We start from the raw sequence: 17,339 nt of genomic DNA, 5'->3' as shown, positions 1-17,339 counted from the left end.
ATCAAGAAACTGACAAAAATGTCAAAGCCACTGACAGTATTTATCAATATTGTAAATGTTTCCAGCAGGAGTTACTTGGTTTTATATTCAGCATATAACATTAAAAAACTACAACAGATTCATACAGATGTCTGGAAACTTCAGCAGGCTTCGGTGCTTCCAAAAGGGTCAAATGAGCCTCACAGGTTCATCTAGGTGCAGCCCTCAAGGCTAGGAGAAGGAGAAGAGATGGGGTGCTGGTAAAGAAGTGCCACCAATACTGCCTTCGTATACTGAACCCTTAGCTTAAGGAAAAATATGAAGATAGAGCAAGTCAAACCAGGAAAACTTTCATCTAAACAATAAATCACAGCCACACATAAACCTAAAAATGGATAATCCCAGGAATATAATGATGAGTAAAAACAGCAAATCACACAACACATGCAATACGATTCCATTTCTATGAAATTTATAGCTATGCAAAATGGAACGATACATTCTTCAGGGATCACACTAAAAAGCATAGCAAGGAATCAGGATAGTTCACTTCTAAAAGAGAAGAGAAAGAGATGGGATCAAGGAGGGGTATGCAGTGGACTTCAAAAGTATTGTTCTTTTTCTTGAATTGGGTCGTAGGAACATAAATGTTCACGATATTAGCATTCTTTTTATTTTTTTTTAAAAAGACGGGGTCTCGTTATGTTGCCCAGGCTGGACTCAAACTCCTGGGCTCAAGCATTCCTCCTGCCTCAACCTCTCCAGTAGTCGGGACTACAAGTGAGTGCCCCACACCCAGCTAATACTAGCATTCCTTATGCTTCATTATTTTTTATAGTGATTACTTCTTATCTATTCAAATTTTAATTTTAAAAGCAATTTTTAAAAACCATCATCTAAAAAAATTTTGCTTCAAATAAGTAAAATGTCACCAGATTCACGTCTTGTATGGCCTGTCTCCCCAAAGAGATCTATTTCTGGGAAGCAGAGAAACACCACCGCTCAAAATCTAAAGGCACTCCTTAGCAGGTGTGGGCTCTCCCAATACCCATCCCTCTTACCATGCAGAAAGCAACAGGTGTTCTACACTGCCCTTCCTTTCTTGTTAAACATTGGTGCATCTTCAGGAAACCTTACAAAGAATGCCTACTCCACATATCCCTAAACATTCCTATGGCATTTTATTGGCCAGAGTTTTTTTTCTTTTGAAGTTATCTAGAGTAAGTAAACATGGAATTCTTACACAAATAGATGAGAAACAGGCCGGGCACGGTGGCTCACACCTGTAATCCCAGCACTTTGGGAGGCCAAGGCAGGCAGATCACCTGAGGTCAGGAGTTCAAGACCAGCCTTGCCAACATGGCGAAACCCCCGTCTCTACTAAAAATACAAAAATTAGCCAGGCATGGTGGCGCACATCTGTATTCCCAGCTACTCGGGAGGCTGAGGCAGGAGAATCACTTGAACTCGGGAGGCGGAGGTTGCAGTGAGCTGAGACCGCACCACTGCACTCCAGCCTGGGCAACAGAGTAAGACTCCGTCGCCAAAACAAACAAAAAGCAAATAGATTAGAAACAATCTTCCCTGAACAAACTCAGGCAGGCAGTCAGGTTCAAAGTAGACAATTTGTCCAGGTAAAACTCTACTTCTAAAATCCCAGCACACCTATCCCCTAGTCTAATGGTTTTAAAACTTTCTGATAACCCCAGTAAGAAATATACTTTACAATGAGACTCAATACACATACCTGCATATACGCATACAACTAAATGTTCCACAAAACAATACTGACTTCCTACGAACAAAGCCCTCTGATATGCTCTATTTCATTTTTACTGTTTTTAAGAGATGGGATCTCCCTGCTGTCCAGATTGGATCACAGTGGCTATTCACAGGCATGATCATTACACTCTACAGCCTTAAACTCCCGGACTCAAGGGATCCTCCTACGTCAGCCTCCCAAGTAGCCAGACTACCGGCAAGCACCACGGCACCCAGCTGCACTTTTACTTGCTGGTCAGGACCCATCAATGGGTTGCAACCAGCAGTTTAACAGCATTGCTATAATCCACTTTATCTCATGTACTAACATTTATTTTACAGATAGAATACCTAGAACTATCAGAATCTGTAATGTGCATTAGAAAACTGTGTCCAACAAACGCTGGAGTAGAGAAAGAAATGGCCATATCTGACTGAATGTTCAGGGAAGGCTTAAAAGGTGGATTCAGCTGAGGCAGGAGGAGAAGGGGGGGTTGTGGAGGGAGAAGGCATTTCATCCAATTAGAAAGGCTTAGACAATCATGCACATTAAATCAGTTTAGTGACGTAACACTGGACCAGGTGTCAAACATATCAATAGGATCCATATGGTAGAGTCCTGACATACTAATCCTGTGGTCCATGTGGAATCAATTCTGAAGTCACTTCAAGGTTAAGAGTCATCCTTTTGTAGTTCATAAGCGTGACGACTAGGTGTTCATGTGCCTGTGTCAGACATGCCTCCCTCAAACCTTTGCTACATTGGCACGTTACCCATTTGAACTGGAGAAAAAAAAAAAAAAAACTTATAGTGAAGAACTTTTATCCATAGGATTCCTTTCTTGTCTGTGATGTTGCTGAGTCTAAAACCAGGACCACAGTGTCTTTTCAAAACCTGGAACAGCCTGGGCGCGGTGACATGCCTATAATCCCAGCACTTTGGGAGACCAAGGCAGGCGGATCACCTGAGGTCAGGAGTTCGAGACCAGCCTGGCCAACATGGCGAAACCCCGTCTCTACTAAAAATACCAAAAATTAGCGGGCATGGTGGCAGGTGCCTGTAAGCCCTGCTACTTGGGAGGCTGAGGCAGGAGAATTGCTTGAACCTGGGAGGCAGAGGTTGCAGTGAGCCAAGATCGCGCCACTGCACTCCAGCCTGGGCAACAGAGCAAGACAGTATCTCAAAAAAACAAACACACCTGGAACTATGTCTTGTGTTAACAATTTTATGACGGCATGAACCTCTTCTGGTGGGCACTACACACCTTCTCTGGCTAAATGCCCTCATCCATTATTATTTGTTCTCTCCCAGAAGTAGTCTACACTACAGATTCAGGAGATATTCTCTGACCCCCTCCTCATTCTCCAAGAGTTGTAAACTCGCATGGCCATTTACAAGGAGGAAACAGAAACCACCAGGCCAAGCCCTAACTGCATTACCCGTCAGACTGCAGAGCAGATGGTCCACTACATTCATTCAAAATGTATTTGCTAGGCGGTGGTGGCTCACACCTGTGATCCCAGCACTTTGAGGGGCCGAGACGCAAGGATATCGAGTCTGGGAGTTCCAGACCAGCCTGCGCAACATAGTGAGACCCCGTTCTCTACAAAAAATTTTAAAAAAAATTAGCCGGGCGCAGTGGCCTGTGCCTGTAGTCCCAGTTACTCCCACCTACTCGGGAGGCTGAGGTAGGGGAATCACTTGAGCCCGGGAGGGGGAGGTTGCAGTGAGCCGAGATGGCGCCACTGAACTCCAGCCTGGGTGACAGAGTGAGACCCTGTCTTTTTAAAAAATATATATATACATATATATATAAATTAAATATACATATATTAAAATTAACAATTACCCGAGTGTAGTGGCGCGTGCCTGTAGTCCCAGCTACTCGGTAGGCTGAGGTGAGAGGATCGCTTGAGCCCAAGAGGTCAAGGCTGCAGCGCGCCTTGATCACACCACTGCACTCAGCCTAGGCAGCAGAGTGAGACTCTGTCTCGAAAAAATAAAATAACAAAATTTATTAAATACGTTCTATGTGCCAGGCACTATATTAGGGATTGGAACCACCACCACAAGCTAGAGAAGACCCTTGCCCTCCAAGAGCTTAGACTCTAATGAGAGAGTAATACAAATTACAGACTACATGAATGCAAGAAATACACAGAGCGTTGTAGAAAGAGAAAACCAAGGTTACAGAAGGACTCCTTGAGGAAACTAGCATTTGAGACCTACAAGACAGACCGGGATAAAAGTTGGGGAAGAGTTTTTACAGGTCAGGAATCCTTACCCCAACTTTCCCAAGAAAAGGCCCTAAGGTAGAAAGAAGTAGGTTGCATAAGCAAAATGTGCCAAAAGCCTGAACGACCGAAGCACTTTTGCAGAAGCCCCCCACTCCTCATCGCCTATCACATCTTCTGCTCAATCAAGCTGGGCCTTGTCGACTTTGGAAAGGCGTTTGGATTTTGTTCTAAAAGCAGTGGGAGCCACTCAGGAGTTTTAAGCAGAAGCATATCTACACTAGGCGTACGCTTTTACAGGACCACTCTGGCTGGCGTGTAGTGAATACACGACTCTCCAATTACTCAGAACACAGTGAGTGGCAAAGACAACAGCAGGTCTGGCAATCAGAGAACTCGTGGCCCAGTTAAGGGTGAGATGGTTGGAGCTACTGCGGTCTCTGTGGCTGAGGGGAGGCGCCAGGCACGAATACTGCGACACAGCCCCGCGAGCGGCAGGCACCCGGCTGCACTGCAGAGCCGCGGCCAGCCTAGAACCCCGCTCCCCTGCAGGCCAGGGTGTCCCGAGCTGCCCCACGCGGGGGAGTCCAAGTAGGCCCACGCTAGACTCCTCTGCCGAAACCCTGGTGCCGAGGACACCATGCTGGCTGCACACCGAACCCCAAAGCGACCCCACCTTCCCAGCATACCCAGCGCCTCACCCGCCGCGGCAAATCCTCCGCTCGCCTCCACTGCTACCACTTTTACCACGGCCAGCACGCGGGGCGGGACCTCGCAGCGCCGAGGAGCGTGCTGGAGGGCGGGTCCCAAAGCAGAAGTGGAAGGCTATCCCATCACACCCCGCGCGCTCCCACAGTGCTCAGCGGCAGCCACTATGGAGGCCGCCAGGACCGCTGTGCTGCGGGTGAAGCGGAAGCGCAGTGCGGAGCCGGCCGAGGCTCTTGTGCTGGCTTGTAAACGCCTCCGGAGCGACGCGGTCGAGTTAGCGGCACAGAAGACGTCGGAGGGTTTGGAGAGAGCGGCGGAGAATAATGTTTTCCACTTGGTGGCCACTGTGTGCTCCCAGGTATTGGGCGTGGTGCAGCTGGTGTGGAGGGCATCTTCGGGTGCAGCCGGTACGAAACCCGATCCCTGACCCGCTCGCGAACTCTTGCTTACGCTGGCCTCCATCCCCTGTTGCCCCCTAGGAGGAACCAGTCCAGCCTCTCCTGCGGGAAGTTCTGCGCCCGTCACGGAACAGCCAGCAGCGTGTCCGCCGCAATCTCCGCGCCTCGGCTCGGGAGATCCGGCAGGAGGGCCGCTACCGGGTGGTTTCCAGCCGCCGATCCTTGGGGACTACCTCGAGCTGCCAGGAGTCCGAGTACACGCTGGGGAACCCAGAAGTCGCCGAGGACTCGGGCTTTCAGTTGTTAGACCTTGTCCACGAGGAGGGAGAACCTGAAGCCGCCGCCGCAAGCTCCTGCAAAGTGAGTATGCCCCTGAAGGTGGTCGCTGGGCTTCTCAGGACGGTAATGCCAGAAGACTGGGCCCAGTCTCAGCACAGTTTCATCTTAAGGGGACGGATGATCCATCCGGCGTGACGGCCTCATTTTACAGATTTGGTTATTCATCCAACATGTGTTTACTACGTGCCTACTACATGCCAAGTATTTTTTTTAGATTCTGTGGATACAGCAGTGAGGACCTAACATGCAAGTAGACAGAAACAGTAAACAAGTCAATTCACTGTCAGATGATAAGGGATGTAAGGAGGCGGGGAGACAAAGCAGGAAGAGTGGTGCCACTTCAGTGAGAGTGTCACTGAGAAAATGACATTTGAGTAAAGACTTGCAGAAGGTGAATGGCAGGGCATTCCACATATCAAGAGGACTTCTAGGCAGAGAACCTGAAAGTAAAGAGGCTCTGAAGCCGTTTGTCTGCTCCTTGCAAGGTGCCTGGAGCCCGGTGAGCTAGAGGAGAGCAGTAAGGAATTTGAGGGGAGGATGCCTGCTAGACCCTCTAGGTACTTGTAAGGACATTGCCTTTCACCCTGACTGAGATGGGGATCACTGGAGCAAAGTAGAGATAGAGCAGGTAGGAAAATTGAACAGAGAGGTTAAAGGAATAGTCCTGAGTAGCATATCAAGTTTGAGGTAGATTTAGGTCTAGAATGCAAGTCTTCTCACATTTAATCCAGTGCTTTTCTTTATATTACATTTGCTAACTTCATTTGCAATCACTTCCAAAAAAAGTCTACTACATGCAGCAAAACTACAGAAATGGAAAATTCTCCTTGAGGCTGGGCACAGTAGCTGACGCCTAATCCTAGCACGTAGGGAGGCCCAGGCGGGAGGATCACCTGAGCCTGGGGAGGTCAAGGCTACAGTGAGCCATGATTGTGCGGCAGTGACATTTCAGCCTAGGTGACAGTGAGACCCTGTCTCAAAAAAAAAAAAATACTCTTTGTAATCCCAGCGCTTTGGGAGGCTGAGGCAGGAGGGTCGCTTGAGGCCAGCCTGGGCAACAAAGCAAGACCTTGTCACTACAAAAAGGAAAGGAAATTAGCTGGGCATTGTGGCACGCGCTGGTAGTCCTAGCTACTGGGGAGGCTGGGGCAGGAGGATCACTTAAACTCAGGAATTAGAGATTGCAGTGAGCTGTGATCAAGTCACTGCCCTCTGGTTTGAGCAACAGAGCAAGATACTGTCTCTAAAAAAAAACAGAAAATTCTCAACATAAGGTGTGCCCTCTCTTTTTTTTTTTTTGAGTCAGAATCTCACTCTGTTGCCCAGGCTAGAGTGCATTGGCGTGATGCTGGCTCACTGCAACCTCTGACTCCCGGGTTCAAGCAATTCTCCTGCCTCAGCCTCCCAAATAGCTGGGATTACAAGCGTGAGCCACCACACCCGGCTAATTTTTGTATTTTTAGTAGAGACGGGGTTTCGCTATGTTGGCCAGTCTGGTTTCAAACTCCTGGCCTCAAGTGATCCGCCCACCTCAACCTCCCAAAGTGCTGGGATTACAGGCATGAGCCGCTGCGCCTAGCCAATATGCCCTCTCTTGATAAACATTTTTATAGAACTCATTTTAATCATTTTTGAAAATTATAATTCAAAATGAATCCACAAGCAACAAGCAAATGGTACTAGTGTAATTGTTTATTGTTGTTTTTGTTTTGTTTGAGATGGAGTCTCACCCTTGTCGCCCAGGCTGTAGTGCAGTGGCGCGATCTCGGCTCACTGCGGCCTCCGCCTCCTGGATTCAAGCAGTTCTCGTGCCTCAGCCTCGCTAGTAGTTGGGATTACAGGCATGAGCCACCACACCTGGCTAATTTTGTATTTTTAGTAGAGACGGGGTTTCGCCATGTTGGCCAGGCTGGTCTTGAACTCCTGACCTCAAGTGAGCCACCCGCATCGGCCTCCCAAAGTGCTGGGATTACAGGCGTGAGCCACCATGCCCAGCTGGTGCTAGTGTAACTGGATAGCAATTTGTGTATGTTGTCCATAGCTACATCTTTCACCAAAACATTCCAGACTAATGCATGACTTATAAAATGTGTAAAGTAGACCAATGCTCAGTGGAATTGAATCAAGTAAATAGTTCACTAAGCCGGGCACAGTGGCTCATGCCTGTAATCCCAGCACTTTGGGAGGCCGAGGCAGGTGGATCACTTGAGGTCAGGAGTTCAAGACCAGCCTGGCCAATATGGCAAAGCCCCATTTCTACTAAAAATACAAAAATCAGCCGGGCGTGGTGGCAGGTGCCTGTAATCCCTTCTACTCGGGAGGTTGAGGCAGGAGAATCACCTGAACGCAGCAGGCAGAGGTTGCAGTGAGCCAAGATTGCACCACTGCACTCCAGCCTGGGCGAGAAAAGCAAAACTCCATCTCAAAAAACAAGAGTAAATAGCTAATTTAATTTTGTAAAGAAAACTAGGAGATAAACTGATGACGGATGTGAACAGAGATTTTTCCAGTAAAGCAATACCGACTCTAAACGTACCAAAAATGTTTGCACAAAGTAATTATAGGGGAAAAATGAATTTATGCTTGAGGTTTTATGCATACTAGACTAGCAGGAAAAAAGTAGTTGATAGCAATGCTGGCAAGGCAATGATTGAAAGCGTACACAATTGTAGGAATAAAATTGATGCAAGCCTTTTGGAAAACAGCATGGCATGGGAGCCATGTTTTACATATGTAAATTTATTATTGTTTGGATCTAAAGCCATGCATAATCTAGGAAAATTTTAAAATTAAAAATTTCTAAGGAAATTTAAAAATGACAGCATTTCTATGTTATGTTACAATGAATTTCTCCTTAAATTGACATAATTTACATTTTAAGCAAATAAATTCCTATTAGATAAATTTAATAGGAAATTTAAAAATTAAAGGACTTCAGTTCCTTTTAACTAGTAGTCTCACCTCCAAGATTTATCCTAGGGAGATAATTCAGCAGAAGCAAACAGCTAAGCTAAGCTATGATATTAACAAATGCTACTGTTGATTGACTAAGTAATTATGTCAAATAGCGTGCTAGGTACTTGTTATATTTCCTTTTAATTTAACTCATTTAATCCTCACAAAAACCTTATGAGTTAGATACTTTCATCCCCATTTTCAAAGGCAGGAAATGGCACGTTCATTGCAACACTATACATGGAGGTTAAAAATTATATCCAAGAGGTTGACACATACAACTGTCTGGACTCTTAGAACTGATAACCATGAAGACTGATTGTAGGGGAAAATATATATGTTTAACAGTACAAAATGCTGCATGTAGTGAAACTGAAAATATGGGCTGGGCTCAGTGGTTCACACCTGTAATCCCAACACTTTGGGAGGCCAAGAAAGGAGCACTTGAGCCCAGGAGTTCAAGACTGCAGTGAGCTATGATCATACTGCTGCCCTCCAGCCTGGGCAACAGAGCAAGACCCTGATTCCGAGTGAGTGAATGAATGAATGAATGAATGAATGAATACACATGGACATAGACTTTAAAATAATTTTCAGCAAGGGTACAGTGGGTTACTCCTATAATCCTAGCACTTTGGGAGGCTAAGGCAGGAGGATTGCTTGAGGCCTGAAGTTCGAGACAATCCTGAGCAACATAGCAAGACTCCATCTCTACAGAAATAATAATTATTATTTTTCTTCTAGCTAGGAGGAGTGGTGCACACCTTTAGTCCCAGCTACTCAGGAGGTTGAGACAGAAAGATCACCTAAGGCTAGGAGTTCGAGGCCAGTTTGGGCAACATAATGAAAACCGCCTCTTTAAGCAATAATAGGCCGGGCGCAGTGGCTCATGCCTATGATGCCAGCACTTTGGGAGGCCAAGGTGGGTGGATCATGAGGTCAGGAGTTCGAGACCAGCCTGACCAACATAGTGAAACCCTGTCTCTACTAAAAATACAAAAATTGGCCAGGCATGGTGGTGCACACCTCTAATCCCAGCTACTCAGGAGGCTGAGACAGGAGAATCGCTTGAACCCGGGAGGCAGAGGTTGCAGTGAGCCGAGATCACGCCATTGCACTCAAGCCTGGGTAACAAGAGCGAAACTCCATCTCAAAAAAGAAAAAGAAAATAATTTATGCTCATTATAGGAAATTTGAAAAAATATAGCAAAGGAGGAAAATCTCCCATTTTACCATTTCTGGGCTCAAGCAACCTGTCCACCTTGGCTTCCCGAAGCACTGGGATTATAGGTGTGAGAGCCGAGCACAAAAGAGCAGAAGGCTATCTTGTACGTTTCTATCTTAAAATAAGAACTACACATTAATTTTACAGAGATTCTTGATTTTTTAATGTAATAATTAATTAAAAGACTAGGAATTCATGGGGATAAGAATCTTGACCACAACACTATGGAACTGTAGCTGGGCAAGGTGGTTCGGCTCACGCCTGTAATCCCAGCACTTTGGGAGGCCGGGGCGGGCAGATTACTTGAGGTCAGGAGATCGAAACCATCCTGGCTAACACAGTGAAACCCCATCTCTACTAAGAATATAAAAAATTAGCCGGGCATGGTGGCACGCACCTGTAGTCCCAGCTACTTGGGAGGCTGAGATAGAAGAAACGCTTGAACCTGGGAGGCGGAGGTTGCAGTGAGCCAAGATCACCCCACTGCACTCCAGCCTGGGTGACAGAGTGAGACTCCGTCTCAAAAAAAAACAAAAACAAAAACAAAAACTGTAGGGAGTCTTCCTTCACCCAACTTATAGGTTCTTCCTCATGGAACATCATGTTTTGGGTCATGCGTGTGTGTGTAATCTGTGGTTTCTTTACAGACATCTGACCCAGATGTGATCCTCTGCAATTCTGTAGAGTTGATCCGTGAGCGATTGACTGTGTCTGAGGATGGACCAGGAGTCAGGCACCAGGAAGAACAAAAACACGATGACTATGTGTATGACATTTACTACTTGGAGACGGCCACTCCAGGCTGGATTGAGAACATCCTCTCTGTGCAGCCCTACAGTCAAGAATGGGAGCTGGTAAGGGGGCCCATAAGGAGACGGGGCATGAGGCATCCTAAGCTCTTTACCTAATCAGAATGCTTTGCTTCCCTGGGCTCCACTCCTGAATAACATTGTCCTTAAGTTCTTTTCCTCCTTAAAAGAACTTATTCTAAGTGCCTTTTAGGAACTGGACTTTATAGTACAGGGAATTTTGGGAAAGATCATCTTAGATTGATAATTTTTACATTAATGAATATTTTACAAGGTTTGCAACATCACCTTTATTGTTTATAGCTATCCATTCTTAGGGGGGAAATATGTATATGGGGCTTATGATAAGATAAAGACGATAAAACCAGAAATTCTTAACATGAGTGACAACAAAACCTATTTTTTAATTCGTACTTTAGAAGTAGAGAAACCTCGGATGAAGAAAGCTAACATCCTGACATTATTCTTTTTTTTTTTTCTTTTTTGAGACAAGGTCTCACACTGTCACCCAGGCTGGAGTGTAGTGGTGCTATCTGAGCTCACTGCAGCCTCTATCTCCTAGGCTCAAGCGATCCTCCCATCTCAGCCTCCCAAGCAGCCAGCCAGGAGTACAGGCATGCACCATGATGCCCAATTTTTGTTGATTTTTTTGTAGAGGCAGGGTCTCACTATGTTGTCCAGGCTGGTCTTATGGTCTTGAACTCCTGGGCTCAAGTGATCCTCCCACCTTGGCCTCCCAAAGTGTTGGGATTACAGGTGTGAGCCACCACACCTAGCTGACACCATTATCTTTTTTTTTTTTTTTTTTTTGGAGATGGAGTCTCGCTCTGTCACCCAGGCTGGAGTGCAATGGTGCAAACTTGGCTCGTTGCAACCTCTGCCTCCTGGGTTCAAGCAATTCTCCTGCCTCAGCCTCCCAAGTAGCTGGGTCTACAGGTGAGTGCCACCATGCCCGGCTAATTTTTGTATTTTTAGTAGAGACAGGGTTTTACCATGTTGCCCAGGCTGGTCTCAAACTTCTGACCTCAAGTGATCCACCCACCTCGGCCTCCCAAAGTGCTGGGATTACAGGTGTGAGCCACCGCGCCCAGCCTATTCTCAAATTCTAAAATGATTAACAAGAAAACTTAAGGTGGCACCTAATGGTCATGCTCAGACTGTAATCAAGAAGCACTGCATCCTGCACCTGCATTAGGACAGATTTGCAGTCAGGTACCCACCTTGGACCACTGCATGGCCCTTCCTCCTGCCTTTCTGCACCTCTTATGCTTGGGTTTTGGTTTCGACCTTTGGAATTTGAAGGAATCGCTCAGAGCCATTACTCCTCTTTTCCCTGTGTTCCCTTCTCATGGAGTTCAGTGTGTCCTATCATTGTGGAGCTGGGCTCTGAGTGGAAGGGGGCTATTATCTCCCTCTCATAGCCTCTTGTGCAACGGAGTCAAACTACTAGTCTGCGGTTTTTTCACATGGCACTTTTACATGATATCTCTTCAAGCTGGTATGCTAACAACTTCCCCCAGAGCATAACCTTAGAGGTTTTGACTTGGACTCATGTTTGTGTTGAGATGCGTAGGTGAATGATGATCAAGAACCAGAGGACATTTACGACGATGAAGATGACGAGAACAGTGAGAATAACTGGCGCAATGAGTACCCAGAGGAGGAGAGCAGTGATGGAGATGAGGATTCCAGAGGTAGGTGGCAGCCCCAGACCGGGAGGGACTGGGTAGGATCTGAGACTGAGGTGCAGGCATAGTTGACAGGTGCATCTTAATTGCCTTTCCTTCTCTGCCACTGAGCGCCAGCAGCTCAGCCGCAACTAAGCGGTGCTGTAGGAGACCCAAAGACCAGTGTTTCTAGGGTCCTCCTGGGGGTGTAATAATCCATCAGGCCTGGGTTCAAATCTGTAGTTGTCATTACTTTGCTGTGGCTCTTGGGTAGTTACTTCACCTCACTGAGCCTCATTTTCTCTCCCGATGAGATGGTTCTGCATGAATTTTAGTGGTTGAGATTATGTAAAATATGTAGCTCATTGTCTCTTCCCCTGCCCCAGTCAAGAAACCAATGAAGAGAGAGGTTTGCCAGTAGGAATAAGCCCAGAGTTTTCACAAATCAGTTATCTAACTTCTCAAAAAACTGCTGCATGTACAACTGTTTTGAGAAAGATGCAACACAGACATAATACCTGGGGGAAAAAGAAAGACGCTCTGACAACATAATTCCCGTGGTAACTGTGTTAAAGAAGATAGAAGAAGGCCCAACAAAAAGAATTTATTGGTGTCTGATAACAGAGAAATGAATCAAACAATTGCATATTCTATTGGGGAGGTTTGTCAATAACACGTTAAAAGGAGAAAGGTACAAAAATATTTACAATATGACTACAACTCTTACAACAAAAAAAATCCTATACAGAGGGGAGAAGTGACAAAATACTCCACGGAGGGGAGAAGTGACAAAATACTCCAGTGTGAAGGGACTTGGTTTAGATGATAGGAAAGTGATTCCTTCTTTAAAAAAAAAAAAAAAAAAAAATTCTATACTCTTTATTTTATTTATTGAGCAAGCATTTTGCATTACAATCGGGGACAAAAACAGACCTTTCTGAGAAGAGAAGGGGCTCCTGCAGTAGCCTAGGAAAATCACATTTAGAATCCATTCCCGGGATGTCATTCTAGGCTCTGCTGACTACGACAGCCTGAGTGAGGAGGAAAGAGGCAGCAGCAGCAGACAGCAGATGTGGAGCAAGTACCCTCTGGATGTGCAGAAGGAGTTCGGCTATGACAGCCCCCACGACCTGGATTCAGACTGATGGTCTTGTGATGTCCATGAGGTTCTGCCACATGCCCGTGAGCGCTCTGAGTCCAGAGTTACCTGCCCTGCTGACATCTCTTAGGTTTCCTAGCTTAACATGTGGAAGGAAAAGCATATCAAGCATATCGGGCGGCACCATCCCACCACAGTGAAAACTTATGTTAGGGGAGTGAGTCTTTTCCACTTACAGTAGGGCCCCTTTGCCTCAATCAAAAGTGACCCTACAGTTTGAAAGAAAAAAAAATGTTGAAAAAAGGAAGGTTTCTTTAGCTTTAGCTTCTTGGCCCAGGAATTTTTCCTGGCATTCAGATTCTGTGCTGAAACCACAAGGGAGGGGGAGGTTCCCATTTCATTGGCAGGAAGCTTCTGCTCTGCCATACCACCAGGCTGCCTGCCTCTAGGAAAACCCTGTTCCTTTTGATAGACAGAATCTAAAAGGGGTACCAGTGGGTCCCTTGTAGCAATACAGACTGGATAGTAATGGCCATTAGGGCAGAAAGTAGTCTGTCTGAGCAGTGGGAGATTTTAGTTAAGTTATTTCTGCTTCCAAACTCTGATAACGGTTGTGAAATTACTGACTGACTTCCTTTGGCAGTGGGGCCAAGAAACAATATATATGAATGTGATACATGTGTTTAGTAAAATCTAGCTTTGAACATGGAAGAAAGTAATTCTTTGAAAACCTTTTAAATCTGAATATCTAAAACAGGGAGCGGTAGTGAGATAGAAGTTTCAGCATTGATTATAAATATCAAGGACTTAAGGCAAGGGAGGAAAAACAAAGTACCTTCTGAACTTAGCTTTCCACTGAGTAATGTTTACTCTTCACAGCACCCACCACAAAAACAAACTACTATCAACAAGATCAATTTTATTACAACTTGTATCTCTTCTAAGCAGACTCTGTCCCTATGCCTTTCCAAACCGTAGCTGCCTTAACTGACTGCCTTGGTGTTTATTCTAGCATAACATTGTCCAGTAGAACTATCTGCAGTGACGATATGTTCTGTGTCTGCGTTATGTAGTAGTAGACACGGGTGGCTGCTGAGCACTTGAAGTGTGATTAGCGCAACTGAAAAACTGAGCTTTTAATTTTATTTCATTTTAATGTAATTAGCTACACGTGGCTAGTAGCTGTTGTAGTGGACAACACAGGTCTAAGGAAACAACGCAGAACATTCAGCTAGGGGTGTACCCTCATAGCCTGTGAGTGTCTCTGACTCACTGTCGTGGGGGAAGGTGAGTTACACAGGGAGATACCTTCTTGCCGCCTCTTTTAGGATTTCCTAAGTATCTCTCCTTCATCCTACCTGCCATCATTCTTTGACTTTATGTCTGTTTTCTAAACCTTTACCTACACTAGCTCTTATCTACATGGAGTTGTTCAACCTGCCAAAGTGATTAAATTCTGGGTACACAGGCCGTATATATTGCAGCTAATTAAAACAACAAACATCCTAGGTATGCACAAAGGTATAATTCACCGTTATAACAGACAGCAACTTGTATGTCTAATGTTAGACATCTTGCTTTCTGTCTGTAGGCATAGAAACAAAGGATTGAAAGCCATACAGCAACCGGGTGAAAAAACAAAACACTGTGCTGTTACAGTGTGCTCCCTGCTATTTATACTCATTAAGTTTCCCCAATATTAAAGGGCTGACAACTTAATAAACTGTACTCACTGCAAAAGGGATAATAAGCACACCAGGAGAAGGATTTAAGGAGACAGACAACAAAGAGCTGGCAGAAATTAATTCCACCATGAAGCTTGAGCGCTGTAGGGATCCTCTGGCTTCGCTCCCAAAGAGGGGATCCTGGGAGAAATCTGTATCCAGCACAGAGGGGGAAAATGCTGTCACCATCCAAAAATGAAAGGAGGATGACATGGCTCACTAAGCAAGTACTAGGATACCTGACATGTGAGGTCCTTGCTTTCCCTAGAAGCCACTGGTGGGGGCGGGGGGAGGGGAATGCAGCAAATTCCTGGGATTAGCTGGTTACCTGGTGGAGAAAGCTAAAGCTGGGGTCAGGGATCTTTAAAAGGCAAGCACATTTTGCTTAAAGGATTAGCTCCAGAGGAGCCCTGGGATGGGTGCCAGCTTGGCTCAGACAGAAGCCATGTTCTTAGCGTTCAGGCAAGTCAGCCTTTGCACGAGACACCCTGTCGTCGGGCAGGAATTTGCCATACAAATCCCAAACCCATGACAGTAGGAATGTCACCCCATGCTTCACATATGCATTATGCTCTGAACCCAAGGCAACTGTGACCGTGCTTCCTTCAATCTTTATTGAGCAAATACATGGCCAAGGTTATTCCCTTATCTGTGACTGGGTGGAGAATGGTCAGGAAGGGAGACTGCTCACTGTTGACCAATTCCAAAACCTAAGGATAAGAAGCCCATGGAGCATGTCAAGCTAGCAGGTTCTTCTCGGCCCAGGATGGACAGTGTCTGGGGGCATCACAAAACAGTTGTACAATCCAGTGCAGCCGTCCTGCTCATACAGTAAGATCCATTAGGCCAGAGCAGGCCTAACTTGGGTGGAGAGCCCAGCCTGAGCACCAGAATTAGTTGCTTCCACTTGTGCAGCCTGCTGAAGAGCCGGACTCAGGTTGAAGCAGCTTTCCTCCCAGTCTTCACTGATCTCCACAGGGAGAAAACAGAAGTCCCCACAAGTACCAAGCTCTTCCTGAGACTGCAGCCACCACACCTCGGGGAAGGGGAGGCTGGCAGGAGAGGAGTACACTGTCCCGATGACCCACACCAAGGCGGCTCCAAGTGTAAACAAAGCCTGGTGCCAGGGACAGAAGAGGATGCAGCCTGATGTGAGGTTTTCAGAAAAGTGAAATGACCTAGCACCAGGGTGGGCTTGCTTGGGTCTGCACAGCAGTCCCTCACACTGCCCTTACAGAGAGGAACAGGTTATTTGATGACTTGGGCCCATGAGATGTTCTCCAAGCCATTGACAGCTGAGAGAATTCAGGTGATCCACCTGAATTTCAGAAGTTTCAGCCTTCTTAGAGTTCGTAACAGAATCTCAGAGATTTACTGTCGGCTAGAGCAAAGATGTAAGGTCTCAAGTAAAATAAAGGATTATCCTTCAAAACAGCAATATTAACAGACTTCTGACTCATGACTTTGTTCATCTGTCCTTGCTGGACCTGAGCCAAGTGCTTGTAACATGATCTATGATCTATCTGTATGCTAAAGTGTAACAGGTACGTGAGTAAAAAAATCTTTAAGGTTCATTGTTGCAGGTAAGACTCAATAGAAGATTGTGCTAAACAGCATAAAATCTGTGGTCAGAGTCTGACCCAATACCACAGACATTTCTGAGCCCAAAGGGACTCAGTTTTGGGTACTTTGAATTTTAAATACAATCAGCCTATTGCATCCTGTAGATGAAGAAACATGCATGCTTCGTTAGAACTGGTGTTCTGGACGAAATAAATAAGGGAATATAACTCTCTCCCCAGGGAAGACTTTAGAGCCAGAGGAAGAAATGGTAGCATTTCAGGCCTTTAAGTCAGGTGTTGGACCTGGTCAGAGGAAAACTTCCCATAAAGCAGCCCCTCTATAGGGATTCCTACTTCAAATACCAAATTCAGAAGCCACCAGCCCTATCAACCTAGCATTCCCTCTTCCCCACTGCACTTTACCAAGTAAATATCTGTAAGAGCTGCATCTACCTATCAGGAGTAAAACTAAATGACCATTCCCCTGTTCCCCAATCTTCCCCCCACCCTCAGAAGCCCCCACCTTGAGGCTGGCCCAGATCCTGAGTCTCCTCCTATAGCTTACCAATAAGAGCACTGGCCCTGAGCCCCGCTATATGACGTGGGTCAAAAGGCTCCTTTAATTCAGGAGAGTTGGGCCCACAGAGTCTTGTTATCAGGATTTTGCTGGTTGGCCAGCCTTCCAGGCCTCGGAAAGCCATCTCTGACCTCTAGTCAGTTTTCCTCTCATCCTCTTTCTCTTCGGCTACATCAAGCTCAGTCAGGACACAAAAGCAAAGCTGCTGGGTGCCTCTGGTGATAGCAGCTAAATGAAAATACAGCAAGCACAGGATTTAGTACAACATCTAGCTACAGCCTTAACCTGAACAAGGCTGACA

At 45.9% G+C, this 17,339-nt stretch overlaps 3 protein-coding genes and 1 non-coding gene across 76 annotated transcripts in view; 2 read left to right on the top strand and 2 right to left on the bottom strand.

The window, feature by feature from the left end:
• Positions 1–4,792, bottom strand: part of PRMT7 (protein arginine methyltransferase 7) — a 46,405-nt gene extending 41,613 nt beyond the window's left edge. For 21 of the 50 annotated variants that reach the window (XM_054454053.2, XM_054454060.2, XM_054454054.2 and 18 more), the window contains exons 1-2: positions 4,677–4,781; positions 3,591–3,727 (exon numbers count right to left, since the gene is read on the bottom strand). The gene's annotated coding sequence lies outside the window, so the exon portion shown is untranslated. Of the gene's footprint in view, positions 1–3,590; positions 3,728–4,664 lie in introns of all 50 variants that reach the window. The other 29 variants (XM_054454048.2, XM_063654421.1, XM_063654425.1 and 26 more) reach the window with 6 other exon arrangements.
• LOC129016424 (small nucleolar RNA U13) lies at positions 2,423–2,524 on the top strand. Its single transcript, XR_008494819.2, has one exon. It is a non-coding gene; the product is annotated as a small nucleolar RNA U13 (small nucleolar RNA).
• SLC7A6OS (solute carrier family 7 member 6 opposite strand) lies at positions 4,472–16,337 on the top strand. The gene is made up of 5 exons (XM_054454099.2): positions 4,472–5,041; positions 5,163–5,441; positions 10,248–10,454; positions 11,983–12,103; positions 13,088–16,337. The coding sequence occupies exons 1-5, from the start codon at positions 4,616–4,618 to the stop codon at positions 13,219–13,221; spliced, it is 1,167 nt and encodes a 388-aa protein (XP_054310074.2). The 5' UTR covers positions 4,472–4,615; the 3' UTR covers positions 13,222–16,337.
• Positions 12,665–17,339, bottom strand: part of SLC7A6 (solute carrier family 7 member 6) — a 38,889-nt gene continuing 34,214 nt past the window's right edge. For 20 of the 24 annotated variants that reach the window (XM_063654471.1, XM_063654464.1, XM_063654451.1 and 17 more), the window contains one exon: positions 12,665–17,266. In XM_063654471.1, the coding sequence (XP_063510541.1) occupies positions 17,172–17,266 (95 nt within the window). In that variant the 3' untranslated portion in view covers positions 12,665–17,171. The remainder of the gene's footprint in view (positions 17,267–17,339) is intronic. The other 4 variants (XR_010124308.1, XR_010124307.1, XR_010124306.1 and 1 more) reach the window with 1 other exon arrangement.

Source organism: Pongo pygmaeus, chromosome 18, assembly GCF_028885625.2.
Source record: "Pongo pygmaeus isolate AG05252 chromosome 18, NHGRI_mPonPyg2-v2.0_pri, whole genome shotgun sequence".
In the NCBI taxonomy this organism is placed as follows: Eukaryota; Metazoa; Chordata; class Mammalia; order Primates; family Hominidae; genus Pongo; species Pongo pygmaeus.
This window is presented reverse-complemented; position numbering and strand designations above follow the sequence as displayed.

What these genes read in the sequence shown, in the direction of transcription:
- SLC7A6OS (XM_054454099.2), top strand. Translation starts at nt 4,616, where the DNA reads ATGCTGGCTGCACACCGAACCCCAAAGCGACCCCACCTTCCCAGCATA. An exon ending in ACAGTCAAGAATGGGAGCTG is followed by an intron (nt 10,455 to 11,982) that starts GTAAGGGGGCCC and finishes TGAGATGCGTAG; the next exon opens with GTGAATGATGATCAAGAACC. An exon ending in TGGAGATGAGGATTCCAGAG is followed by an intron (nt 12,104 to 13,087) that starts GTAGGTGGCAGC and finishes ATGTCATTCTAG; the next exon opens with GCTCTGCTGACTACGACAGC.